Here is a 22,430-nt window from a genome sequence, read left to right as displayed (position 1 = left end):
CCACCCTCATGACCTATTACCTCACAAAGACCTCTCCAAATACCACCAAAATGGAATTAGGGTTTCAACATATGAATTTGAGAGGAAATAAAACATTCAGTTCATGGCAGGATGGGACCTAATCTAAAGAATGGAAGCATGATATGAAACAGAAGGATCAGAATGTCACAGCTGGTGAGGGTCTCACAGGTGAGACAGGCTTGAACTGAGTCTCGATGAATTTATTAGCTTAATGTGAGTGGGGGAGGTGGTGGAGTACCAATCCTGGCAGGGAGAACATCAAGTTCAAAGGCACAAGACAATTTAGAACGTGGAACATGTTTAAAAAAAAAAAGCATTAAATAATGAATCAGGCTGAAGCGGGAGTGGGGAGGTAGCGGGGTGCTGTATGGGAATGATGAGTGAGGGAGGGGGAGAGTGGAAAAGGGGAAGGATGAGTTTGAAGAGATAGACTACAGACCAGAGAAAGCTCATCAGTAGCTTTATATGCAGCCTAAAGAATTTGCATCTATCCTGAGACACTATGAGGAACCACTGAAGTCTTGGTCATAGGATAGTAATATGATCAGGTTTGCACTGTAGGAAGATGACTTTGGAAGCGGTGAGAAGAAAGGATTTGAGAGGGCACCATTGGAGATTGGGTGACTAGTACTGATGAAGTGGAATTGCTGCAACCCAGGCGCAGAATCATGAGAATCTGAACAAGGGCAGTGGCAGGAGGGATGGCTGTCTATATCAGGGCAAAAGGGTCCAGGTGGGACCCCTGGAGGTCTGACTTGCTGGTAACAGTTATTGTGTACATTTGATGGGTGTCACTAAGAAATAGAGCACAGCTCTATTTTTTTATACTTGTAACCAGTCAATATTTTATAATTATTCATGTTGGAAGTATACTTTTAACATGTCTAGAATGGTGCAATTTTTGTGTTAATTTTGTAATTCATACACAACTTGCAAGAGATAGAGCCTTTTGGCAAAGACATCATAAAATCGTTATATGCTCTCCTTTTAGGTGGTGAGATGTCCATGGCTTTCTGGAAGGGTGTGGGAGGCTGGACACCAGCCCACAGGGCAGGGCTCAGGTTCTCCCCAGGGGCAGGCATTGGACTCAGGCATCTAACTGGGAGGTTCTGAAGGTCTGGCATTCTGAGAGATGGGTTCTTCTTGATGGGAGAACATGTCAGGGGAGGAAGGGGTACTCGTTAAATGGCTATAATATTCAGAACTGGCCTCACAGGCATGCAACTTGTGTAGTCCACAGTCCCTACACTCAGAAGGGCCCCCAGGCTTTGGTTTTAAGACCTGCTGTTGCCATCTTGAAATTTTTGGTAAGTTTTTTCTAACAAAGGGGTCTGCATTTTCACTTTGCAACTGCAAATGATGTAGCCTGTCCTGACAATGCACGCTGACCCATGGTTATCTCATTTGGTCCTTCATCAGACATCCCTGAGGGTGGCATTGCTGCTCTACTTCAGAGAAGATCAAGCTGGTGCTCAGACAAGCAAGGTCGCTGAACTACAGTACACACTTAGTGAGTGGAGAGAGCTAAGATTCCACCTCAAGTTTCTGATCTCTTTCTACTAGCTATTCAGAGCTAGTCCTAGACCCGGGCATAGGAAATGTAGCGGGAAGACCTTTACCATGGCTTCCTGCAAGTTCAGTATCATTTCTTCCCACCCCAGAAAGAGAGATAACCTTTCAAATAATGAGCTTCTCTTATTTCAAAGGCAACGTGTTTAACTCCAAAGAGTCTCAAACGTTGCCTGTGGCTATATTTCATTTCTGGCTCCTAAAGATGGGAATAATGAAGAACCACAGGTACAAAAATGAGTAACTTAATGGATTCTTTTTTTTTTTTTTTTCACTTTTTTTGTTTCTTCTTTTGAAGTATAGTTTGTTTACAATGTTGTGTTAGTTTCAGGTGTGCAGCAAAATGATTAAGTTATATATATATCCTTTTTCAGATTGTTTTCCCTTATAGATTATTATAGGATATTTAGTAGAGTTCCCTGTGCTATATAGTACATCCTTGTTGGTTATCTATTTTATATATAGTAATGTGTATAAATTAATCCCAAACTCCTAATTTATCCCCCCCACCAACTTAATGGATTCCTGCCTTCCCAGTCTGCCAGTTATCCCTTGAGAGGTGCCTCTAGCACCTGGGAAGTCCAGCCATCCCCACTCAGGGGCCAGGGCAGGTGAGAGAGTGCCAGGCCATCCTGGGTGGGGAGCTGGGGTGGCCATGCCTGGCGGCCTGACTTAGTGTTGAAGAGCACAGGGGTCACTGCCAGCACCTGGATTCTGACCCTCCCCCTAACTTCTCTGTGAGTCAGTTTCTTTAACTGTGAGATGGGGGTATTACTAAGATCTGCCTCCAAGGGTTGATGGGAGAAATAATGGGAGAAACAACGCAGGCAAAGAGCAGAGCACAGAGCCTGGCCCACAGTGAACACTCAGCAAATGGGAGCAGTTACTATTTGATGACGTTGTCTGTGTTAAGTCAGGAAGGCTGACCTCCAGGAAGTGAAGGTCCGCAGGAATCTAGCTAGCTGGGGAGTATCAGTGACCGCTCAGTTGTGGAAGGACAGGCCTGGCTAAGCACTTCCTGATGAATGAAATGAGGCCCTAGTTAGACGTCTGCCTCGCTTTGTTCTGATCATCCTGGCTGGAGAGCCGGGGTGAGCACAGGCCCCTTCAATAAACGGTCGACATAAGACTCCTCATTGATTATACAGTGCAAACTTTACCATGGGTGTAGAAGAAGAACAGGCTTTCTCTCAGAGTAGCTTGTTCAGATATATGCGAAGCAGACCAGGAAAGCTGCCTAGGTACAAAGCCTCAATCCAGGCGAGATAAAAGATAAATTGCAAGGCAGGCTTTTCAGTCAAGTGGCACGTGCCAGCCCCAGCCAAGTTCTTTCTGAGCCCTTCCCCTTTGGCCACTATTTCTTTGAAGTCCTTAACTGTATTTGCACTTCTGAGCTTCACCTTTGGAATGCAAAAGACACAGGAGGAAAATACAGAACGCTAATCTTCTATCGAGACTGAACAGATTCACTGGAGAATCATCATAAATGCATCATAAAATGCTTTCTATTTCAGAGCAGGCAAAGTCTCAAGTGAGGTCGCAGAGGAAGCAGGCTGGAGAAGGTGGCTGAGAGTAGCAAGAACAACCCAACCCGTGGTTCTCTAATAACTTAGCTGTAGGGAGCACGGTAGGGTACTTGCTGGCCCTTCAGACATTATAAAGACTGCGAATTTTGCAAGCATTTTTTAAATTCTGCATTTCAGAGTTAAATGTCCTCTTATTAGACACACACACACCAAAAGTGTTTCTACAAATCTAGATGTGGCATCTAAAAAACATGGCTGCAATGAACATTGGGGTGCACGTATCTTTTCGAATTATGGTTTTCTCCACATGTATGTGCAGGAGTGGGATTGCTGGATCCTATGGTAGTTCTATTTTTAGTTTTTTAAGGAACCTCCATACTGTTCTAACACAACATTGTCAATAAACTGCACTCCAATAAAGTTTTAAAAATAAATTTTAAAAATAAAAACATTTTGGGCACACTTCCTATCAAGAGTTGGGGTCTAGGTGCCCCCGTCATGAATCTGGGTGGACTTATGTTTGCTCCATCCACAGTACCGATGTGGGATGGAAGAGGTTATGCTAGATTTCCTAAAATGGGTCAAAAAAGGTCTCACAACTTCTGCCTGCTTCATGGAAGCCTAGACTACCTGGGGCCCCCGGGGTTAAGGAGGCTATGGCAGACACCTCAGTCCACTGTCCCCACTGATCCCAGACTTTCAAGATGCTAGACCTGAGTGAAGCCATCTGAGATCCTGCAAAGCAGTGCATCTCCCATCTGAACCCCAACCAACCTCTGCTAACTCCACGTGGAAGATGAATCACTCAGCCCAAGCCCAGCTTGGATTCCTGACCTACAATATGTAAGGCATAAGAGTTTCTATGTTAAGCCACTAAGTTCTAAGGTAGCTCTTCCACAGCTGTAGATAGCTGGAACACTAAATGAACTTTCTACCAGCCTGTAAGTAAGAATACGGTTGCACCCATTTCCCAGAAAAAAGTTTCCAAGGTCCCATCCTCACCAGCTCTTCAGTAAACCAAGTCTCCAAAAGGGCTCTTCACAAATACTTCTAGAATCCAGTGTAAATGTCCCCACAGGCTAGTCTTCTTGGCTTCCAAGCATGCAGCACTCTGCGTTCTGCGTTGCCCTCCAGGCTCACTTGGATGCCCTCAGTTGTGCCAAAGGCACCACCCTGAGACAGGCTGGGACCTGGGACCCTTTGCTGCAGTGCTTGCACCTGGACAAACATCTCTTCCAGCAACAAAATACAAAGAAACTATAAGGGACTAAAAATAACTGTGTACATGCCCAGTTGGGGCAAGTTATGGACAACAAGATACAAAAAGACCAAAAAAACCCAATTGCTACTTCTGAAGAGCCGGGAGCAAAAGCAGGGTACTGTGCATGCCCCCTACACACGACACTACCAAAGAGGTGGGCAAACCACCTAAGCCACACCTCTGGCCCCACCCCTGGGCCTGCCCCTACCCTCACCCCATATAAGGAACCCGCTCGCCCCCCCACCCCCATCCCGGGTAAGCGAGCAGGGGAACCTGTTGCTTGTTCTTGCTCCCTCCTGCTGAAGCAGGGGCCCCAGTAAAGCCTTCCCTGAATTTCTTGTCTAGCCTCATCAATTACTATTGATTGAGGAGGGCAAGAACCCTGGTCAGTAACAATCTCATGCTAAGCTCATGTCCGTGGGTCTACGGCTCTGACAGCCTCAACAGCCTGAGGAGATATTTTTTTTTTTTTTTTTTTTTTTGCGGTACGCGGGCCTCTCACTGCCGTGGCCTCTCCCGTTGCGGAGCACAGGCTCCGGACGCGCAGGCTCAGCGGCCATGGCTCACGGGCCCAACCGCTCCACGGCATGTGGGATCTTCCCGGACCGGGGCACGAACCCGTGTCCCCTGCATCGGCAGGCGGACTCCCAACCACTGCGCCACCAGGGAAGCCCTGAGGAGATCTTTAGGAAAATATTGCCCTTGCCCTTGCAACACCTCTCTCTGGGTCTGGAGTCATCTGAGTCCAGGGCTATGTGGGGAAATGATCCTTTTTTTGCTCAGAATTATCTTCCTTCCTCCCCAGGGCTCACTCAAGCCTAAGATAAAGTTTCTTTTATTTTCTGTAATCTCAAGCCTGGTTTCCTTAGATCTGTTGAAATAGATTCTTGGCTGGCTGACTTGCTCATTGTTCTCTAGATGTGGTGAAAATCTAAAGCTACTACAAATGATGCCCATGTTGGGAACCCCCATATTCACAGAAGACACTCATTTAGACACTGCACTTTCCATTACAAAGCATTTTCCTCTTATGGCTGGGCACAGCACACCTTGCTCTGAAATTTGGATCCTACATGAAACCATTCTATATGCAATGCTACAAGCCCATTTCCTAACAGTCAAATGGTCAAGTCACATATGTTATACATTTAAAATGTCAATTTTAATCTGACGTTCTACAACCCCAAGGCTTTGCCTTTTCTCCTATATAGAGCTGCAGTCCTAGAATGCCTAAAGGGTATAATCAAATATTCTAAATATCTTCTGCAGAGTCACACTGAATAACTGAGTGTAATGGAACTAAGAATATATGCTGCCCACTAGAGACTCACTTCAGAAATAAGGCAACATATAGATTGAAAGTGAAGGTATGGGAAAAGATATTCCATAGAAATGGAAACAAAGAGAAAGCTTGTGTAGCTATATTCATAAAAGACAAAAAGGACTAAAGCAAAGACTGTCATAAAAGAAGGGCACTGCATAATGATAAAGAGGTGAATCCAGCATGAAGATATAGCATTTATAAATATAAATACATCCTACATAGGAGCACCAAAATATGTAAAGCAAATATTAAGAGACCTAAAGAGAGAAATGGACAGACAGCAATAAACTAATAGTAGAGGACTTCAACAGCCCCACTTACCTCACTGTATAGACCATTCAGAAGAAAATCGATAAGGAAGCATTGGCCTTAAACAACACATTAGACCAGCTGAATCCTATGTCTCTTGATAGTCTTATGGGGTTTCCTTATATGTAACAATTTGGTTTTTTCTTGCTGCTTAAGGTTTTCTCTTTATCTGTAATGTTTGATATTTTAATTATAGTGTGTTTTGGTGTGGATCTCTTTGGGTTCTTCTTTTATGAGACTTGGCTTCCTGGACCTGGATGTTAGTTTCCTTTCCTAGGTTAGGGAAGTTTTCAGCTGTTATTTCCCCAAATAGTTTTTCTTTTCTCTCTCTCTTCTCTGGGACCACCATAATGTGAATGTTATTCTACTTGATGTTGTCCCATAGGTGTCTTATCTTTGATTTTTTTTTCATGTGATTTTTTCCTTTTGCTGCTCTGTATGGGTGAGTTCCATTATTTGGTCTTCTAGTTTGCTGATCTGTTCTTCTGCTTCATCTAGTCTGCTGTTGAACCTCTTGTGTATTTTTCAGTTCAGTTATTGTATTCTTCAGCTCTGTGACGTCTATTGGTGCTTTCTTGTATTTTCTATCTCTCTGCTCAGTTCATCCATTCTTCTGAGTTTGTGAGCATCTTTATGATCATTGTTTAGAATTCTTTATCAGGTAGATTACTCATCTGCATACACGTAAAGTCTTTTTCTGAGGTTTTGCCTTGTTCTTTGGTTTGAAACATACTTCTCTGTTTCTTCATTCTGCCTGACCCTCTGTTTCTGTTTCTATGCGTTAGGCAGAACAGTTACATATCCCAGTCTTGAAGGAGTGGCCTTGTGCAGAAGATGAACTTATTCAAACTTGCCTTAGCTCTTGGTTGTCTTTCAAAGCTCTGTGATTGTCTAAATCACCTGACTTATTCTTGATATGTCTCCTTTGTTGAGATGATGCTGAGACATGTCAGTGTCCCAAAGGGAGGAATCTCATTTAGCGCCTAGTTTTTGGCTGACTGGAAGACAGACCCTCAGGCAGCAGCTCTTACAGTAGGCAAATATATACAGACTTGTGAGGCCACAACTGTAATCCCTCCTGGCCTCCAGAGCAGATCTGGAGGTGTCCCATGGGTGATGGTTACACAAATCAGGGCTACAGCTGAGTATTTAAGCTCCTTGCTGTAAAGTCTTATCAAGCTTTAGTGAGGCTGAAAGAGTGTGAAGGGATGGTGTCGCCCCACTTACTCTCCCTGGGAGCACCTCCTTAGACCCTAGATGTGGCGGAAACCTGAAGCCCGTCCCTCAGACTGAAGCTCCAGGACAAGTAAACAAGCGTTTTTCACAGAAAGATGGGTTGTGTTTCAGTTTGCTGTCTGTGCAGTTCCCTGGGGGTGGTGGCCTACCAATAACTGTCTTTCCAATTGTTACAGTCCTGTGGAACACAGTACCTTCAGCTCCTTGGCCACCAGGGCCAGGGGATCAAGGGGTGTCCCCTGTGTGGACTGTGTGCATGTGCTGGCTTTAGCAAGGCAGCTGCAGAGCATAGGGAGTAGGGCACAGTCACCAGCTTCAGAAAGGCACTGGGAAAATGTCTGGACTGCATACACCTGTGGGTTTTAGCAATGCAGCAGGAGAATGCCTTGCTTATGCGTGTGTGCTGGCTTTAGGCTGGGAGTGAGAGAATGCCCCGAACATCCATGCTCACCAGCCCCATCCAGGAAGCAGGGTGCTGCAACTACCCACATTCTCTGGCTTCAGCAAGGCGGCAGGACTGTGCCTGGAAAAGTGGCAAGAGATGTGCTCTTGGGGCAGGTGGAGAGTGTAATAATGGCACCTGCCAGCACCTCTGTCTCCAGGGAGAGTTTCAACTGCTGCCTGTCCCTTCAGCAGAGGCTTCTAGGTTAGCAAGTGAGTCCCCTTCACATATAGTCTAGATGCTTTTCAAACTGCTGTTTGTTCACTGGGTCTTGGGGTGTGTGAGATTGTATGTGAGCCCTTTAAAAAGGAAATCTCAGTTTCTTATAGCACTTTGGGTCCCTTGGACACCACCTGTTGGTTTTCTTAGCCAGGTATTTTGGGGGTTCCTGTCTCTGATGTAGCTCCCAGGGGTTGGGGTGTCTGATGTGGGGTACCAACCCCTCATTTCTCCAGAAGAAGTGCTGGATTTGTGAGATCCCCCCCCATTGTGAGTCACCATGCCAAGGGTGGGGATTTTGCTAAGACCATGTCTCTGCCTTTCCTACCCATCTCGATGTGGTCCTTTTAACCTTTGTTGTGAAGAAGTAGTTCATGTAGCTTTCAGATCTTTTTTTTTTTCCTTTAACACATGTTTATTAAACATTTCTCATGAGATAGGCACTGAGGAAAATAAAAGCATGAATAGGACCAACTGCTCCAATTATCTATTTGAGGACACACACACATAAACAACTGCAAAACAATTCGACAAAGGTTTGTATGAGGTCCTGCTGGAACAGGGAGAAGGGGGTCAGGTGTTTAGCCTGGCTGTCTGGAAGAAAATTCCAGAGAAAGGACATTTAAGTTACTTCCTGAAGGGAACAACCCCACGTGCAAATTTCCAGAGGCAAGACAATATGAGGCCTGTTTGGGGAACAGAGTGAAATTCCACATGCACGTGAAGGAAGAGTTTTTTATTTATTTAACATTATGTCCCTGACATTTACTCTTCAAAGGACTTCAAATGCATGAGCTCATGCATTTTTCAAATCTTCAAATTAGGTTTCAGATCTTTTTCAAAGGGAAATGATCCAGATGTAGCTATAGATTTGGTGTGTCCATGGAAGGAGGTGAGGTTAGGATCTTCCTATGCCACGATCTTGGACTCCCCTCTCCTTGGCATTAACATTTCTAGACATTCTACCATGTCATGAGAAAATTAAAAGAAGAAATGTGAAGTGCATCAGTGAGTAAAGAAAATGAACAAAGGAGAACTGCTGGGGCAATTGCAAGGTGAGCACATAGGGCTGTGTTCACATCATTTCTCTGCATCACACTTTCTTCATCTGTAAATGTGAGATAATTCATATTTATTTTGAAGTGTTATTACAAAAATTAAATAAAATAACATATGTGCTGCTTGGCAGAATATAATCAATTAGATTTATTATTACTTAGATATCATGTATACTTTTTATTAATGTTAAAAGTTTAATAATGGTGTTTTCATTGTATATTTATTTATGTTTACCTTCTGTTTGAGCTAGTGATCCCCGTTTTCTATTGAGAGTGGTGAGTTAGTTTTCTTTGCTTGCAATTAGAGTAAAAATAAAAGAGTCAACTTAAAGAAAAACGTTAAGCAAGCAATAGTTCGGTAGGTACATGGACATAAATAAAAAATCTTGAAAGTGACATGGGAATGATTGAGTCTGTGAGTTAAGAGACTTTTCCACCACCCTATCAGACTCAAGATTCCCTTCTGTAACAAACTCTTGTATTTCCCTCTTTTCTATTTAGAACTGAAAAATCTAAATAATAAAACTTGCCTGCCTATAATGCACATTATTTTCAGAAAAGTTTTCAGACATTCTATATTATTAACAGTAATATAACAGAAATAAAAGTGAGGTTGTCTCTGGTAAAATAATATGGATCACAACATGAAATGCTCAGGTATGACAGACGACAACAGAAGATGTTAGGAAGCAGTTGGATAATTGGACCAATATACAAAATCACTGTAAATGCAATAGCTCCAAGTGCAGAACCTGGGCAGATGTGCATATCTGTGACAAGTATTGGGAGACAGTGACAAGATTTTCTTAAATGGTGAAGTTCTCAATGAGATAAAGTTCAATCTTCTCTCACTACACTATGGTTTTATTCTTGGAAATTCAGTAGGAAATTAAAGTCTTCCAAAAAAAACACTGTGTGTTAAGTTCCAAGTTCAGGTCATTAGAAACCACTGTTTTACTTCCTGGAAAGCCTGGTGGGGCATTAGAAAGTCATGCACTGCATAATACTGTACTGTTAACTACAGGTACTATTCTGTACAGACCTCTACAACTTACCCATCTTGCATAACTGAAACTTTATATCTACTGAGCAACAATTTTACATTTTCCGCTCCTCTGAACCCCTGGCAACTGCCATTCTATTCTCTGCATGTATGAATTTGACCATTTGAGATACCTAATATAAGGGGAATCATGCAGTATTTGTCCTTCTGTAATTGGCTTATTTCACTTAGCATAATGTTAAGAGGATAGATCTCATGTTAAGTGTTCTTACCACAAAAAACAAACAAAAAACAAAAGAACACAAGAAATTTTTAGAGGTGATGGATATGCTTAGTACCTTGATTGTGGTGATGGTATCATGGCTGTATGCATATGTCCAAACTCATCAAAATATACACATTAAAGGTTTGAAACATTTTGTATATCAGTTATACCTCAATAAAGCTCAGGAAGGAAGGAGAGATAGAGAAAAGGAAGGAAGGAGGAAAGAAGGAAAGAGAAAGAGAGAGAAAGAAAAAAGAAAGAAAGAAAGAAAGAAGGAAGGAAAAGGAAGGAAGGAAGGAAGGAAGAAAGGAAGGAAAGGGAAAGAAAAGAAAAGAAAGAGAAAGAAGAAAAGAAAAGAAGAGAAAAAAGAAAAGAACGGAAGAAAGAAAGTCAAGTTAAGCAGTGGACAATTCTTCAGTTGCAAGACCACCCCATACATTACAGTATATCTAGCATCCCTGATTCCTGCCCATTAAATGGCAAAAGAACCCCCAATTTTGAGTCAAACACCCCCAGATACTGGCAGAATGCTCCTAGGAGGTGGTACCATTCCCACTCCCACAGACAACCAGTGGTTTAAGAGCAAGGACCTTAGAGTCAGAGGATTTTTATATATCCTGGTTTCTTTATTTATGATCTTGGGGAAGTGACTTAAATTCTAATCTGTTTAATGTAAATGTAACCAGGTGTTATGGGTTTAATTTTGTTCCCCCAAAAGAGTAAGTTAGAGTCCTAACCCACAATGTAACCTTATTTGGAGATACAGTCTTTACAGAGGTAAGCTAAGATAAGGTCATTAACGTGGGCACTAAACCAATATGACTGGTGTCCTTATAAAACGGGGAAATTTGGACACAGACACACATGCAGGGAGAATAGTATGTGAACATGAAAGCAGAGATCAGGGTGATGCTTCTACAAGGTAAAGAGTACCGAAGAGTGCCAGAAGCTAGGGGAGAGGGATGGAACAAACTTCTTCTGTCAGCCCTCAAAAGAAACCAACCCAACTGATACCTTGATATCCAACTTCGAGACTTCAAAATAGTGATACAATAAACTTCTGTTGTTTAAGCCACTCATTTTGTGGTAATTTGTTTTGATAGCCCTAGCAAACTAATATATCAGGATAATATTTTTGCAAAATTAACTATATCATTTTAATTTTCTTCTTAAATCTTTGTTCTCTTGCAGCATTTCTCTTCTTGTTGAATCTATTTAATATAAAAATAGGCTTGAAAGATAAGCTTTCTGCAGAGAAGATATGCTAAGATAAACGTACTAAGGTTGGGGTTTGTAGATTCAACCATGATGGTCTTCCATGACACAGAGACGATACAATTTTCTACCGCTAACATTTAAGCGAAGAAGCCAGAGTTAGGAAGAAGACAAATATGACATGACATCCCAGCTTGTCCATTCTCAGCTTGAGGGATTGTGAGAAAGTAGGGGAGGCCAGAAATAATCTCCTCTCTATGAGGTTTCACAGATTTGAAGCAGGGAAAAGCTGTGTGTGTGTATTTTTCTTATCAATTATTTTTTTATTTCTTCCTTTTTAAAATTTTATGTTTTTTAATACATTTTAAAGGTTACTTTCCATTTAGAGTTATTACAAAATACTGGCTGTATTCCCCATGTTGTACAATATATCCTTGTACCCTACCTTACACCCAGTAGTGTTTTGATAGCTTTTTTTGAAATATTGAAGGCAGAAGAGACATTTTACCTTCTCTTTGGGACACTTGAGAGAACCTGCTTGTCAGACTACCTCTTTATCAGCATGAAGGTGGCTGCCCACTTTTGAGGAAACATGATAGCATAAAGGATGCTCGAGTGTACTCAGCGTCTCCCTTTGCTTCCATGTGTGAAGGATGGGAATGCTCACCTAAGGTATCCATTATCCTCCCAAGGCTAGCAATACAGAGGATAGAGAACAATAATGAATGCCTTGATCAGTGGCATGATGAAAGACAGGCAAAAATGAAAAGAGATCTATATTGGTTTCAAGAGCTAAGCGGAAGTGAAGTCATGTAGGGAGCATCACCAGACACAGAATGCGGCTGCAAATGCCAATAAGGGGAGCATCAGACACATGGGTCAGGCATGAAGCAGTGAACACACAAGGAGTTAGGGGGACCCTTTCTACACTATGCCATGAGTTAGTATAAGATCCTCACATCCCAACCACGCAAATGGAAATTTAGACAGAAAGAAAGGAGAAGGAGATGATAAAAAATTGTACTTATATCCCCAAAGCAATTATACCTTGCCTAAAGGGATTATTTAAAATACAGCGGTGGCCATGAAAACTTTGGTTTTGAAATATGCCCAATCCTTTCACAAAATTAAAGTAACTAAGATAGCAAAATCAGAAATCCAAAAACTACATTATCAACCAAACTATATGACAGTGTGTCCCCATAAACCTGAGAATACAGAAGGATGAGCAATACCAGCTAAGAAGCTAGACCCCTGCAGGAGCAGCAGCTTCATTAAAAAAAAAAAAAATGTCAGAAAGAAGGTTTTTAATAGCCCTAGAGCTTGGGACCTCATAATTTGTCAACAAGTGTCTACTCCCCAAAGAAGAAATCCTCTGAAAGTAGAGGATTCCACACACAGATCTGAAAATGATTAAAACTAACACAGAGCTTCCCAGTCTCCAATTTGCAGGTGAGTGAGAATGGGCTACAGAAAGGTAGGATGGTGTTGGGGTTGCCTGAGCCTCCAATGTTCTCAGAAAACCCAGCAGAAATTCTCTCCTGGATGTATAGAACTCACTGAGGTATAGAACTATACCCAGGAGAAACTGCTCAAACCAGAGCCCTACTTGGTCAGAGCAGGAAAATCAAGGTAAAGAAAGGAAACATTTCTAATACTAGTGTGAAACAGGTCCTCACTAGGAGAGGAGACCTAACTCAGAAAGAAACCAAAATTGTAAGCTATATGGGGAAAGCATTAAAAAAAAAAAAAGAAAACTTTTTGGGAATGGCAAAAGGAGACATAGGTTTAGGAAAGTTTTCCTAGCACACCTCTATTTTCAATATTCTTAAAGTTGAGAAAAAAATTCAAACATGACAATAGAAAAAGATGAAAGAGAAGATAAAGAGAAAAATTATCTGAATACAGATACAGAAAGTAAAAACACATCCAAAATATTCCATAAGCACACAAAACCCAAATATTTCAAAATAAGTAAAAAGTAATTAAGAAAATTTACAAACTTTGAAATAACTACATACATAACCTACATTGATTTATAAAAGCTCAGAAACAGTATGACTAGGAGTTATGGGATGAACTGTATGCCCTCAAAATTTCATATGTTGAAGTCCCAATCCCCATTACCTCAGAATGTGACTGTATTTGGAGATGGGAGTCTTTAAAGATGTAATTACTTAAAAAGAAGTCATTTGGGTGAGCCCTAATCTAATATGACTGGTGTCATAAGAAGATGAGATTAGGACAAAGACACACAAAGGGAAGACCACATGAAGACACAGAGAAAAGACAGCCATCTATAAGACAAGGGGAGAGGCTTAAAAAGAAACCAACCATTCCAACACCTTGATTTGGGGCTTCTAGCTTTCAGAAATGTAAGAAAATTAATTTCTGTTGTTTAAGCCACCCAGTCTATAGTTTGTGATGGCAGTCTGAACTAAGATACAAGTCAAAAGAGTGATATAAATAATATGACCTAACTGAGCTCAGGAGAGGATATAAATGAAAGATAAAGAACTGAAGACTTAAAGAGAAGAAATACAAGTGTGAATAGATACCACAAAAGGAAAGGAAAGGAAATAAATTGCACACAGTGAAAAATTGAAAACAAAAAATAAAATAAATGAAAAAGAGGAAGAAAATGATAGGTACAGAGGACAGGCAAAGAAGATCCAACACACATGTAATAAGTGACTGTAAAGAGGAAAATCAATGTGAGAAAACAGACTAATGATAATTAAAATTCAAGAAAAATTTCCCCAAGTAAAAGGGTCTTAAACATAAATACTACAGGGCACATCACATATCAGAGGAAAAATCTGATCCAAAAAATTCTAAACCAGGTATCAGTAAACTGGCCTGTAGGTCAAATCTAGCCCACCTCCTGTTTTTGCAAATAAAATATTTATTGGAAGACAGTAACACCCATTCATTTACATATTTTCTTGGGTTGTTTTCACACTATGGTGACATAGATGGGTACTTGCAACATAGGCTGTATGGCCTGCAGAATGTATAATATTTACTCTCTGGCCCTTTACAGAAAGAGTTTGCTGACCTCGGCCTATGCCAAGATATATTCCAGTAAAACTATTAGATTATAATAAAATGAAATGAAATAATAAAATAAAATAAATTCATTGAACATCCAGGACAAAACACCAACTCACTTAATTAGTGGCACTTTTAGGGTAAAATAATACTCTATGCCAGTACACAAAAGAATAACATAATTGAGATAGTAAAGTGAAGAAAATATAAACCAAAGGTTTAATTTTCACCCGAATTGATCTACAAGTACAAAGGTCACAGTCATACTGTTATTAAAATGCAGGGGCTCAGGGAAACAGTTTCCATGAGCTCTTCCTAAGATGGCTCAGAAAACAAGCTTCTGACAATGAAGAAATTATTGGAGAAGCTTTAGGACAGAATATAAGGTGATCATTATTTCACTGTAGCAACAAGATTAAATAAAGGAGGATAAGAGTGACAAAATACATGCAATTGTTATTTGAGCTGACAATGTAAATGTAACTGTGAAAGAGGTGAGAGAGGAACATAGAGCGATAATAAGGAAAGCAGACCATGCACACTGATTATCTTATAGATATTAACTGGTACTAAAAGGACATTACTTTAAATTAGCCTGTGGGGAGAGAAAGGAGGGAGAAGTGGTTCCTGGGTAACTATAACATCGCTTATGATAGAAAATGAAGACAAAAATCTTTAAAAAGTGGGACTATACAATATAAACATACCACATAAAAGATAACTTTTAGAAAAAACACAAAACTTTCTAAATAACAACAGTAGTACATAAAAGAGAGAGAGAGACAGAGAAAGAAAGAGCAAAGAAAACAGATAACATTCTAGAGGGAACACAAATGTCCATCAGTAGGGGAGTCGTTGAACTGAATCATATGATGTAATGCTATGCAAATGAGTGATCACATTTTAGAGGGAACACAAGTGTCCATCAGTAGAGGCTTATTTAACTGACTATGTAATACTATAATGAATCCACCTGATGTAATACTGTAAGTGACTAGGGTGGATCCACCTGATGGAATACTATGATTGATCCCTATGATGTAATACTGTACAAAAGAATGAGTGATTGTCATCCAGCATATGTTGTTCTAAAAGGTATACACAGTTGTAAAAGATATTGCTCTGCAACTATAGAATAGTGTGCAAAGTATGCTGCGTGTAAAAAAGGAGGGAACCACTCTATAAGTAAAGTATTGCTGATATCAAAAAAAAAAACAATGAGGATAAACACCAAATTTATAAAATTGTTACCCTTGGTTCAGGTACCCATACATGTGTTTGTCTAGAATAGCCGTGGTTAATGCCTTTTGTATATCAGCAGAAGTGGAGGGGACTGCTTTTTGAAAAGACATCGTAATGGTCTATTTCTGATGTATAGGTAGAATCTGGGCAATTTAAAGGGAGGACAAGAAATAAGAAATGTTAACTCCTGCACATAAAAATATAAAATATTACTCTCTGTATTTTAGCCAAAGAAAAGTTTGAGTATTATGCTTATCTGTGAAGCTAGTTGTCTTCTTATTTATTACCTAATTTTTAAAAACCTTATTCTTTCTTGGTGCCTTTAATGATTTCCATCCAAAGGGGTCCAAGGTTGTAGGCATCTTTATAAAAAACTAGGCTCGGGAAACTCTTTTAGGGGTTCACTCCCACCCTGTGCTTTATATTTCTACTTTTCTGACCTCCAAAGTCTCCACCCTTTGGCCTTGCCACCTAAATTCTCCTCCTTGGCCTTAACCTTTCTCAGAGGTGCCACATTTGGATATTGTGAGAAGGCTTAAAAAGGAAGAAACACAAATGGATTTGGAGAGACCTGTACAAGGCACCTATCTTAAGAAGGACAAGTCTGCAGTCAGCGGATATTTCAGACAAAGCCTCTCCTTTTCCCTTTGTTCACCAGATGGCGGTTTTATCACTCCCTACCAGTTTGCATTCTCAGTGACCAACTCCATTTTCTTTTATCTCAGGCCCCCTTTTCAGTGATTGTGGTAAAATTAGATAGAGCTAGAATCCTTTTATTTTATCGCATTTGCAATGTAGGCCTTATCTATTGACACTGGGAAGGACACAATGGTCTGAACTGTGTTCCTGGTGCCAAAGAACTGGAAATCCTATTCCTCCCAGAGGGGTGCTTGCCAATACTTCCTGACTACCATGCATCCAAAATTCACACAATCAAGGACTGTCCTCCAAAGACAAATAACTTTTAAAAGAGGATGAAGTTCCCATGTTCACGCTCCGATACCTCCTCCTAAAAATGACCCCAGTACTAAGTATTAAAGAGGCCAGAGATGCTGTTAATTGTCCACAATGCACAGGAAAGCCCCCACAACAAAGAATTATTGGCCTCAGATGTTAATAGTGCCAAGGTTGTGAAACCTTGAATTAGAGTACAATTTAAATGTTGTAACAAAAACACCTAGAAATAGAGTGATTCAAACAAGATAGAACTGGATGTGTCTTTGTCTAGGATGGGAAAGGTGGACCTAAAACCACACCCAGGCTCCTTACCTATTGTTGCTCTGTATTACTCTATGCTGTCGACCTTGACAAATGGTTGAAGCTGGCTTTCCAGCCTTGCCTTAACATTCTGACTCGTATGTATGAGTTTACTAGGGTTGTCATAACAAAATACCACAGACTGGCTGGCTTAAACAACAGGAATTTATTTTCTCACAGTTCTAGAGGCTGGATGTCCAAGATCAAGGTGAGGCTTCTCTCCTTGGCTCATACACAGCTACCTTCTCGCTGTGTCTTCACACGACCTTTCCTCTATGTACACATATCCCTGGTGTCTCTTCCTCTTCATATAAGGACACCAGTCATATTGGATTAAGGCTCCATCCTTATGACCTCATTTAACCTTAAAAGGCCCTATCCCTACACACAGTTACACTGGGGGTTAGGGCTTTGATATATGAAATTTGAAGGGATGTAATTCAGTCCACAACACCACGTGAAAGGAGAAGAAGAGAAATTAGAGGTCAAACAATTTCGTTTTTTAGGGATTTCACCCAGAAGTTGCATAAATCATTCACTCTTATATATCATTGGCCAGAACTTAGACACATGCCCTAGCTAACTGCAAAGAAGGCTGGGGAATATATTCTTTAGCTAGGCGGCCATGTGCCCAGCTAAATAAAACTCAGGGGGCTATGTTACTCAAAGGAAAAGTATTAAAAAAAGAGACAGAATTCTAGAAACTGGAAAATGATGGTTTGTTCTCATTTTTGATCTAGCATTTCTCCAATATAATGCCTCTTGGATTCACCCCCTCTACCACAGCTTACAGGATAATGATATCTATTCCCATGTAGGAACCAAGCACTGTGGAAACTACACCCATGCCTAGATACTTTTTCATTTAGAAGAGAGTCAAAACCATAGCCACAAGAAAATAGTATTGCCCAGTGGCAGTGTTGAGTCCAGGAAAATGTACTCCCACCCTGAGACACTGTGTGTCTCTTATTTTGTCTCTAGAATTTAAGAATAGTGAGAAAGGCTCTGTGAACAGGAAACTGGAAGAGAAAATGCCTATGCTCATGTCCTTTAAATTAACTTCTTTTTCTGCTGTCAAACACTTGGATCTCTGTCCCTAATGACTGAGGCTGAGATGTGGTTCTTAAAGATGGAAAACTATCTCTGAATAGTTAACTATCTCTGAATCCGTTAATATATTAACAACCATCATATCTGATATATATCTTAAGCATGACCACAACATAATACACTTTATTTTAACATATATTACCTCAGTTAATATATTGACATTGAATAATTGTAATTCTAATGCTAAATTTCTAGGTAGTTTATGCTGTTAATGGCTAAAACAAGGCCATCATCCAAGTTATTTGTGGAACTTCAATAACAGACTGTATTTATGTAAAATACCATTAAGTCTTAGTGGGAGTTATGGAGCAATTACGGCAATGGGAGTTAAAAGAAGGTGGGTGACCTTTCACAACTGTCCAAGGAGCACCCATCAGAAAAAGCCAACTCACCGTTCTTCTTGTAGAACATAATTTCTCCTTTGAATTCTGCTTTTTCCTCCAAGGACTTTTCTATCTGAAGCATCAGTTGCTCGTTGGTCTCAACCCCGAATAAGAATTTGCAGCTACAACTCTTCTGCATGACTTCTGTTCGGGCAAATCCAGCAAGCTCACAGAAGCCATCCGAACAGTAGACTATGGGGAAACCCTTAGCCACCTGGGCGTTGGCGAGGATGAAGTTGCTATCTGTAGACCAACAAGGAGAAGACAGCAAGTAAACAAGCATGAGAAATTCTTTGTAAATCGCACTTTCAGTAACAAATCGCAAGCACATATGTTTAGCCAACATTACCTAAAATGCAAGTCCTGATGGGCTGGGGTGGAAAAGAGACACCCCAAAACATAGCACGGCATTGCCCAGCAGAAGTATGTATTAAGCTCCGACATTGGTTTGCATTTTGAAACACACCATGGAGGGAAGAGAGTATTCCTCGGCCTGCTTTGAGGCACTTACCATCTACCTAACAGTAAGGGATGGTGCTTCTGAGTGTGGCTTCTGGTTCATAGCTTGAATCTGCCACTTGATGTACAGATGACCTTGAACAAATTACTCACATATTCTGAACCTCAGTTTCCCTAGGTTTGGTTTCCCTGAAAGCAGACCGTGAGGCAAGGATTTGACTGTAAGCAGTTTATTTGGCAGGTGATTCTAGGAAGTAAGGAAGTGGGCAGGGAGGAAAGGTGATAAAGGGTGAGACAGAAAGGGGTTTACAGATATGAGCAACTCAGGCTCAATCACACAGGGACACACGGAAGAAATGACTGGGCAGAGCACAGCTCAAACTTTTCCCAGAGAGGAGAGAAAGCCGGGGTATTTATCCACCTCCATGAGTGTCTATACCTCATTGGTTAGGACACTCTGGGGCTGTCAGTATGTTAGCACTTTGGCCTGCCCACTTGGGCTGAACACATTCTCCGGAGGTCACTTGGGCAGCACGATGCTGGAAGCCACCGTATATAAGGAAATGGTCTGCACAGCAACTTAAGGCTGAGTCAAGGAGATCCTGGGAGGGCACTGACAGGTGTACAGAGAGTGTGATACTGTTCCTTACTTCATAGATGTGTTGTAGAGATTCGTGAGAAATGCTTAGCACGATGTCTGGCACAAATAAGTACTCAATAAAAATTATTATTAAGAGTATTATTCACATCTTATGGCTACTATATTAACAAATAAGAATGTAGGGCAATAAAAAACAGGACACAGTTGTTAAGCGCTTAGAGATAACTTCTGGAGGAGAGCCTGAAAGACAACATTCAAGGGAGGTTCAAATTTTTTGAGATTAACTTAGAGGGGTGTTTACAGGCAAAAACATGCATATTAGAGATGGGGTGTAAGACAAGACATGTATAAAATGCGTTGGGGGGTGACTTTCAGGTTCAGAATGAATTAGAGACTATTATGAAATCACTCATTCACTCACGAAACTGAAGTTGAACAGAGTCAGTGTATCAGACAGTATTAGAGGCTGGGATTTTAAAGATAATAAAAAGAAAACGAAAAATGGAAAGAACTGTGGCATAAATTGTTAAATGAAAAAGAATCATGATTCGGTGTAGTATGTTATTAGATGAACTATTTGTCAGAAAATATATAAACCCATATAGACAGGTACGTGCATCCCCAAACAGGAAGTGTTTAGGTATACCTAAAACCAAGTGGGTTAACTGGTAACTGCAGATGTCTTCAGAGAGAGCAACTATGAGCAGAGGGGATAGGAATACTTATTTTTGCCATATTCTTACTATATCCTTTGAATTTTATAGCATATGCTTTATGTATTACTTATTAAAAACTAGGATTCTAGGGCTTCCCTGGTGGCGCAGTGGTTGAGGGTCCGCCTGCCGATGCAGGGGACGCGGGTTCGTGCCCCGGTCCGGGAAGATCCCACATGCCGCGGAGCGGCTGGGCCCGTGAGCCATGGCCGCTGAGCCTGCGCGTCCGGAGCCTGTGCTCCGCAACGGGAGAGGCCACAACGGTGAGAGGCCCACGTACCGCAAAAAAAAAAGAAACAAGAAAAAAACTAGGATTTTAAAAGAGGTTTGCAGCAGACATCATATCTTGTATGCCATGAGAAAAGAGGAATCCCAGCTACTTCTTGGTGGCCAGCAGGACAGGCACTGATGATCTGTTCCATGGGCTTTCCCATCTCTTTTTCAACATCTGTTGCATGTTTCCATAGACCCCCATCAGCTGGCAGAACCAAACCCACTTTACTCAGGTTTGCTCCAGTCACCTCCTAAGCCCAGAGTAAAAATCCAAGTGCTAACATCTGCATCCTGCCTGGGCCGGGCTTACCCATCTCCTTGCCCAGTCACCCTCTCCCTCTGCAGAACAGTCAGAGCTTAAAATCCATACTGGGAAGCCTTCAGTGGCACATTGTTTTGAGGCCATGGGAGTGAATTAAATTATCCAAGACTAATGTTTAATTCTCTCACACTTTGAAGAAGCATCTGTTGATGGTGTACGATGTGATGGACTTTGTTCCAGGTGCAGAGAGAGGCAGAAAAGTGTATTAGATGCAGTCCCTGCCCTTAAAGATCAGCCTTGAACCTATGGGAGTTCCCAGCTAGGTCCAGAGGGGGGCACCCTCCTAATGGTCTTGGTCTCACCAACTCTGCACAGTTCTGGGTAACTCTCTTACCATTAGTTTCTCTTCCTCCTTCCATTCTAAAATTTAGGCTGAGAGCTAGCTTAGAAAATGCAAATGCAGAACATTGGCAAAGTACTCAAATGTCCTGAAAGAGCTTTTAATGTTTTTTCAGAAGCCATTTTTCAGTCGACTGCTGACATGTTTATTGACTCTACTATATGCCATGTGACATGGTTCTACCATATGGCAGTTCCTAGAGTGAGGTGACAGGGGGGTGTAAAAAGATGAATAAAGTATAATCTCTAGCTTTAGGATGTTACAACATAATTAAAGAAATGCATGAATATCTGTAACATTAAAATACAGCATATCGTAAGTACCAAATCAGTGGTACACAGATAACTACTCCCAGAGTTGAGAAACTGAAGATCCAGGGCTTTTAAAATGACTAGCTAGGAATAAGACAAAAATGGGTGGAGATCATTATCAAAAGACCTGGAGGGTTGGAGCAGATGCCTGGATGGCCCAGGCTCAGAGTATGAATGGAGAAATAGGAATTAGAGACAGAGAAAATACATAACATTACATTTTGTCCTAAAGTCCAGTTTCCCATCATTTAGACAGCCACAATAGTTTTCTTTTTTTTTTTTATTGCAATACTGTTTTTTTTTTTAAACATCTTTATTGGAGTATAATTGCTTTACAATGGTATGTTAGTTTCAGCTTCACAACAAAATGAATCAGTTATATATATACATATGTTCCCATATCTCTTCCCGCTTGCGTCTCCCTCCCTCCCACCCTCCCTATCCCACCCCTCCAGGCGGTCACAAAGCACCGAGCTGATCTCCCTGTGCTATGCGGCTGCTTCCCACTAGCTATCTACCTTACGTTTGGTAGTGTATATATGTCCATGCCTCTTTATCGCTTTGTCACCGTTTACCCTTCCCCCTCCCCATAGCCTCAAGTCCATTCTCTAGTAAGTCTGTGTCTTTATTCCTGTTTCACCCCTAGGTTTTCCATGACATTTTTTTTTTTTTCTTAAATTCCATATATATGTGTTAGCATACGGTATTTGTCTCTCTCTTTCTGACTTACTTCACTCTGTATGACAGACTCTAGGTCTATCCACCTCATTACAAATAGCTCAATTTCATCTCTTTTTATGGCTGAGTAATATTCCATTGTATATATGTGCCACATCTTCTTTAACCATTCATCCGATGATGGACACTTAGGTTGTTTCCATCTCTGGGCTATTGTAAATAGAGCTGCAATGAACATTTTG

At 41.0% G+C, this 22,430-nt stretch overlaps 1 protein-coding gene across 1 annotated transcript in view; it reads right to left on the bottom strand.

Annotated features, from left to right (window-relative positions):
• Nucleotides 1-22,430, bottom strand: part of KCNH8 (potassium voltage-gated channel subfamily H member 8) — a gene marked incomplete at both ends in the record, with an annotated part of 389,811 nt that overhangs the window by 243,370 nt on the left and 124,011 nt on the right. The window contains one exon of the mRNA XM_082840176.1: nt 18,501-18,734. Coding sequence (XP_082696302.1) covers nt 18,501-18,734 — 234 coding nt within the window. The remainder of the gene's footprint in view (nt 1-18,500; nt 18,735-22,430) is intronic.

This window comes from Leucopleurus acutus (assembly GCF_964270905.1).
Source record: "Leucopleurus acutus genome assembly, chromosome: 5".
NCBI classification, from domain to species: domain Eukaryota; kingdom Metazoa; phylum Chordata; class Mammalia; order Artiodactyla; family Delphinidae; genus Leucopleurus; species Leucopleurus acutus.
Note: the sequence above shows the minus strand (reverse complement) of the source record. Positions and strands in the feature narration are given on the sequence as shown.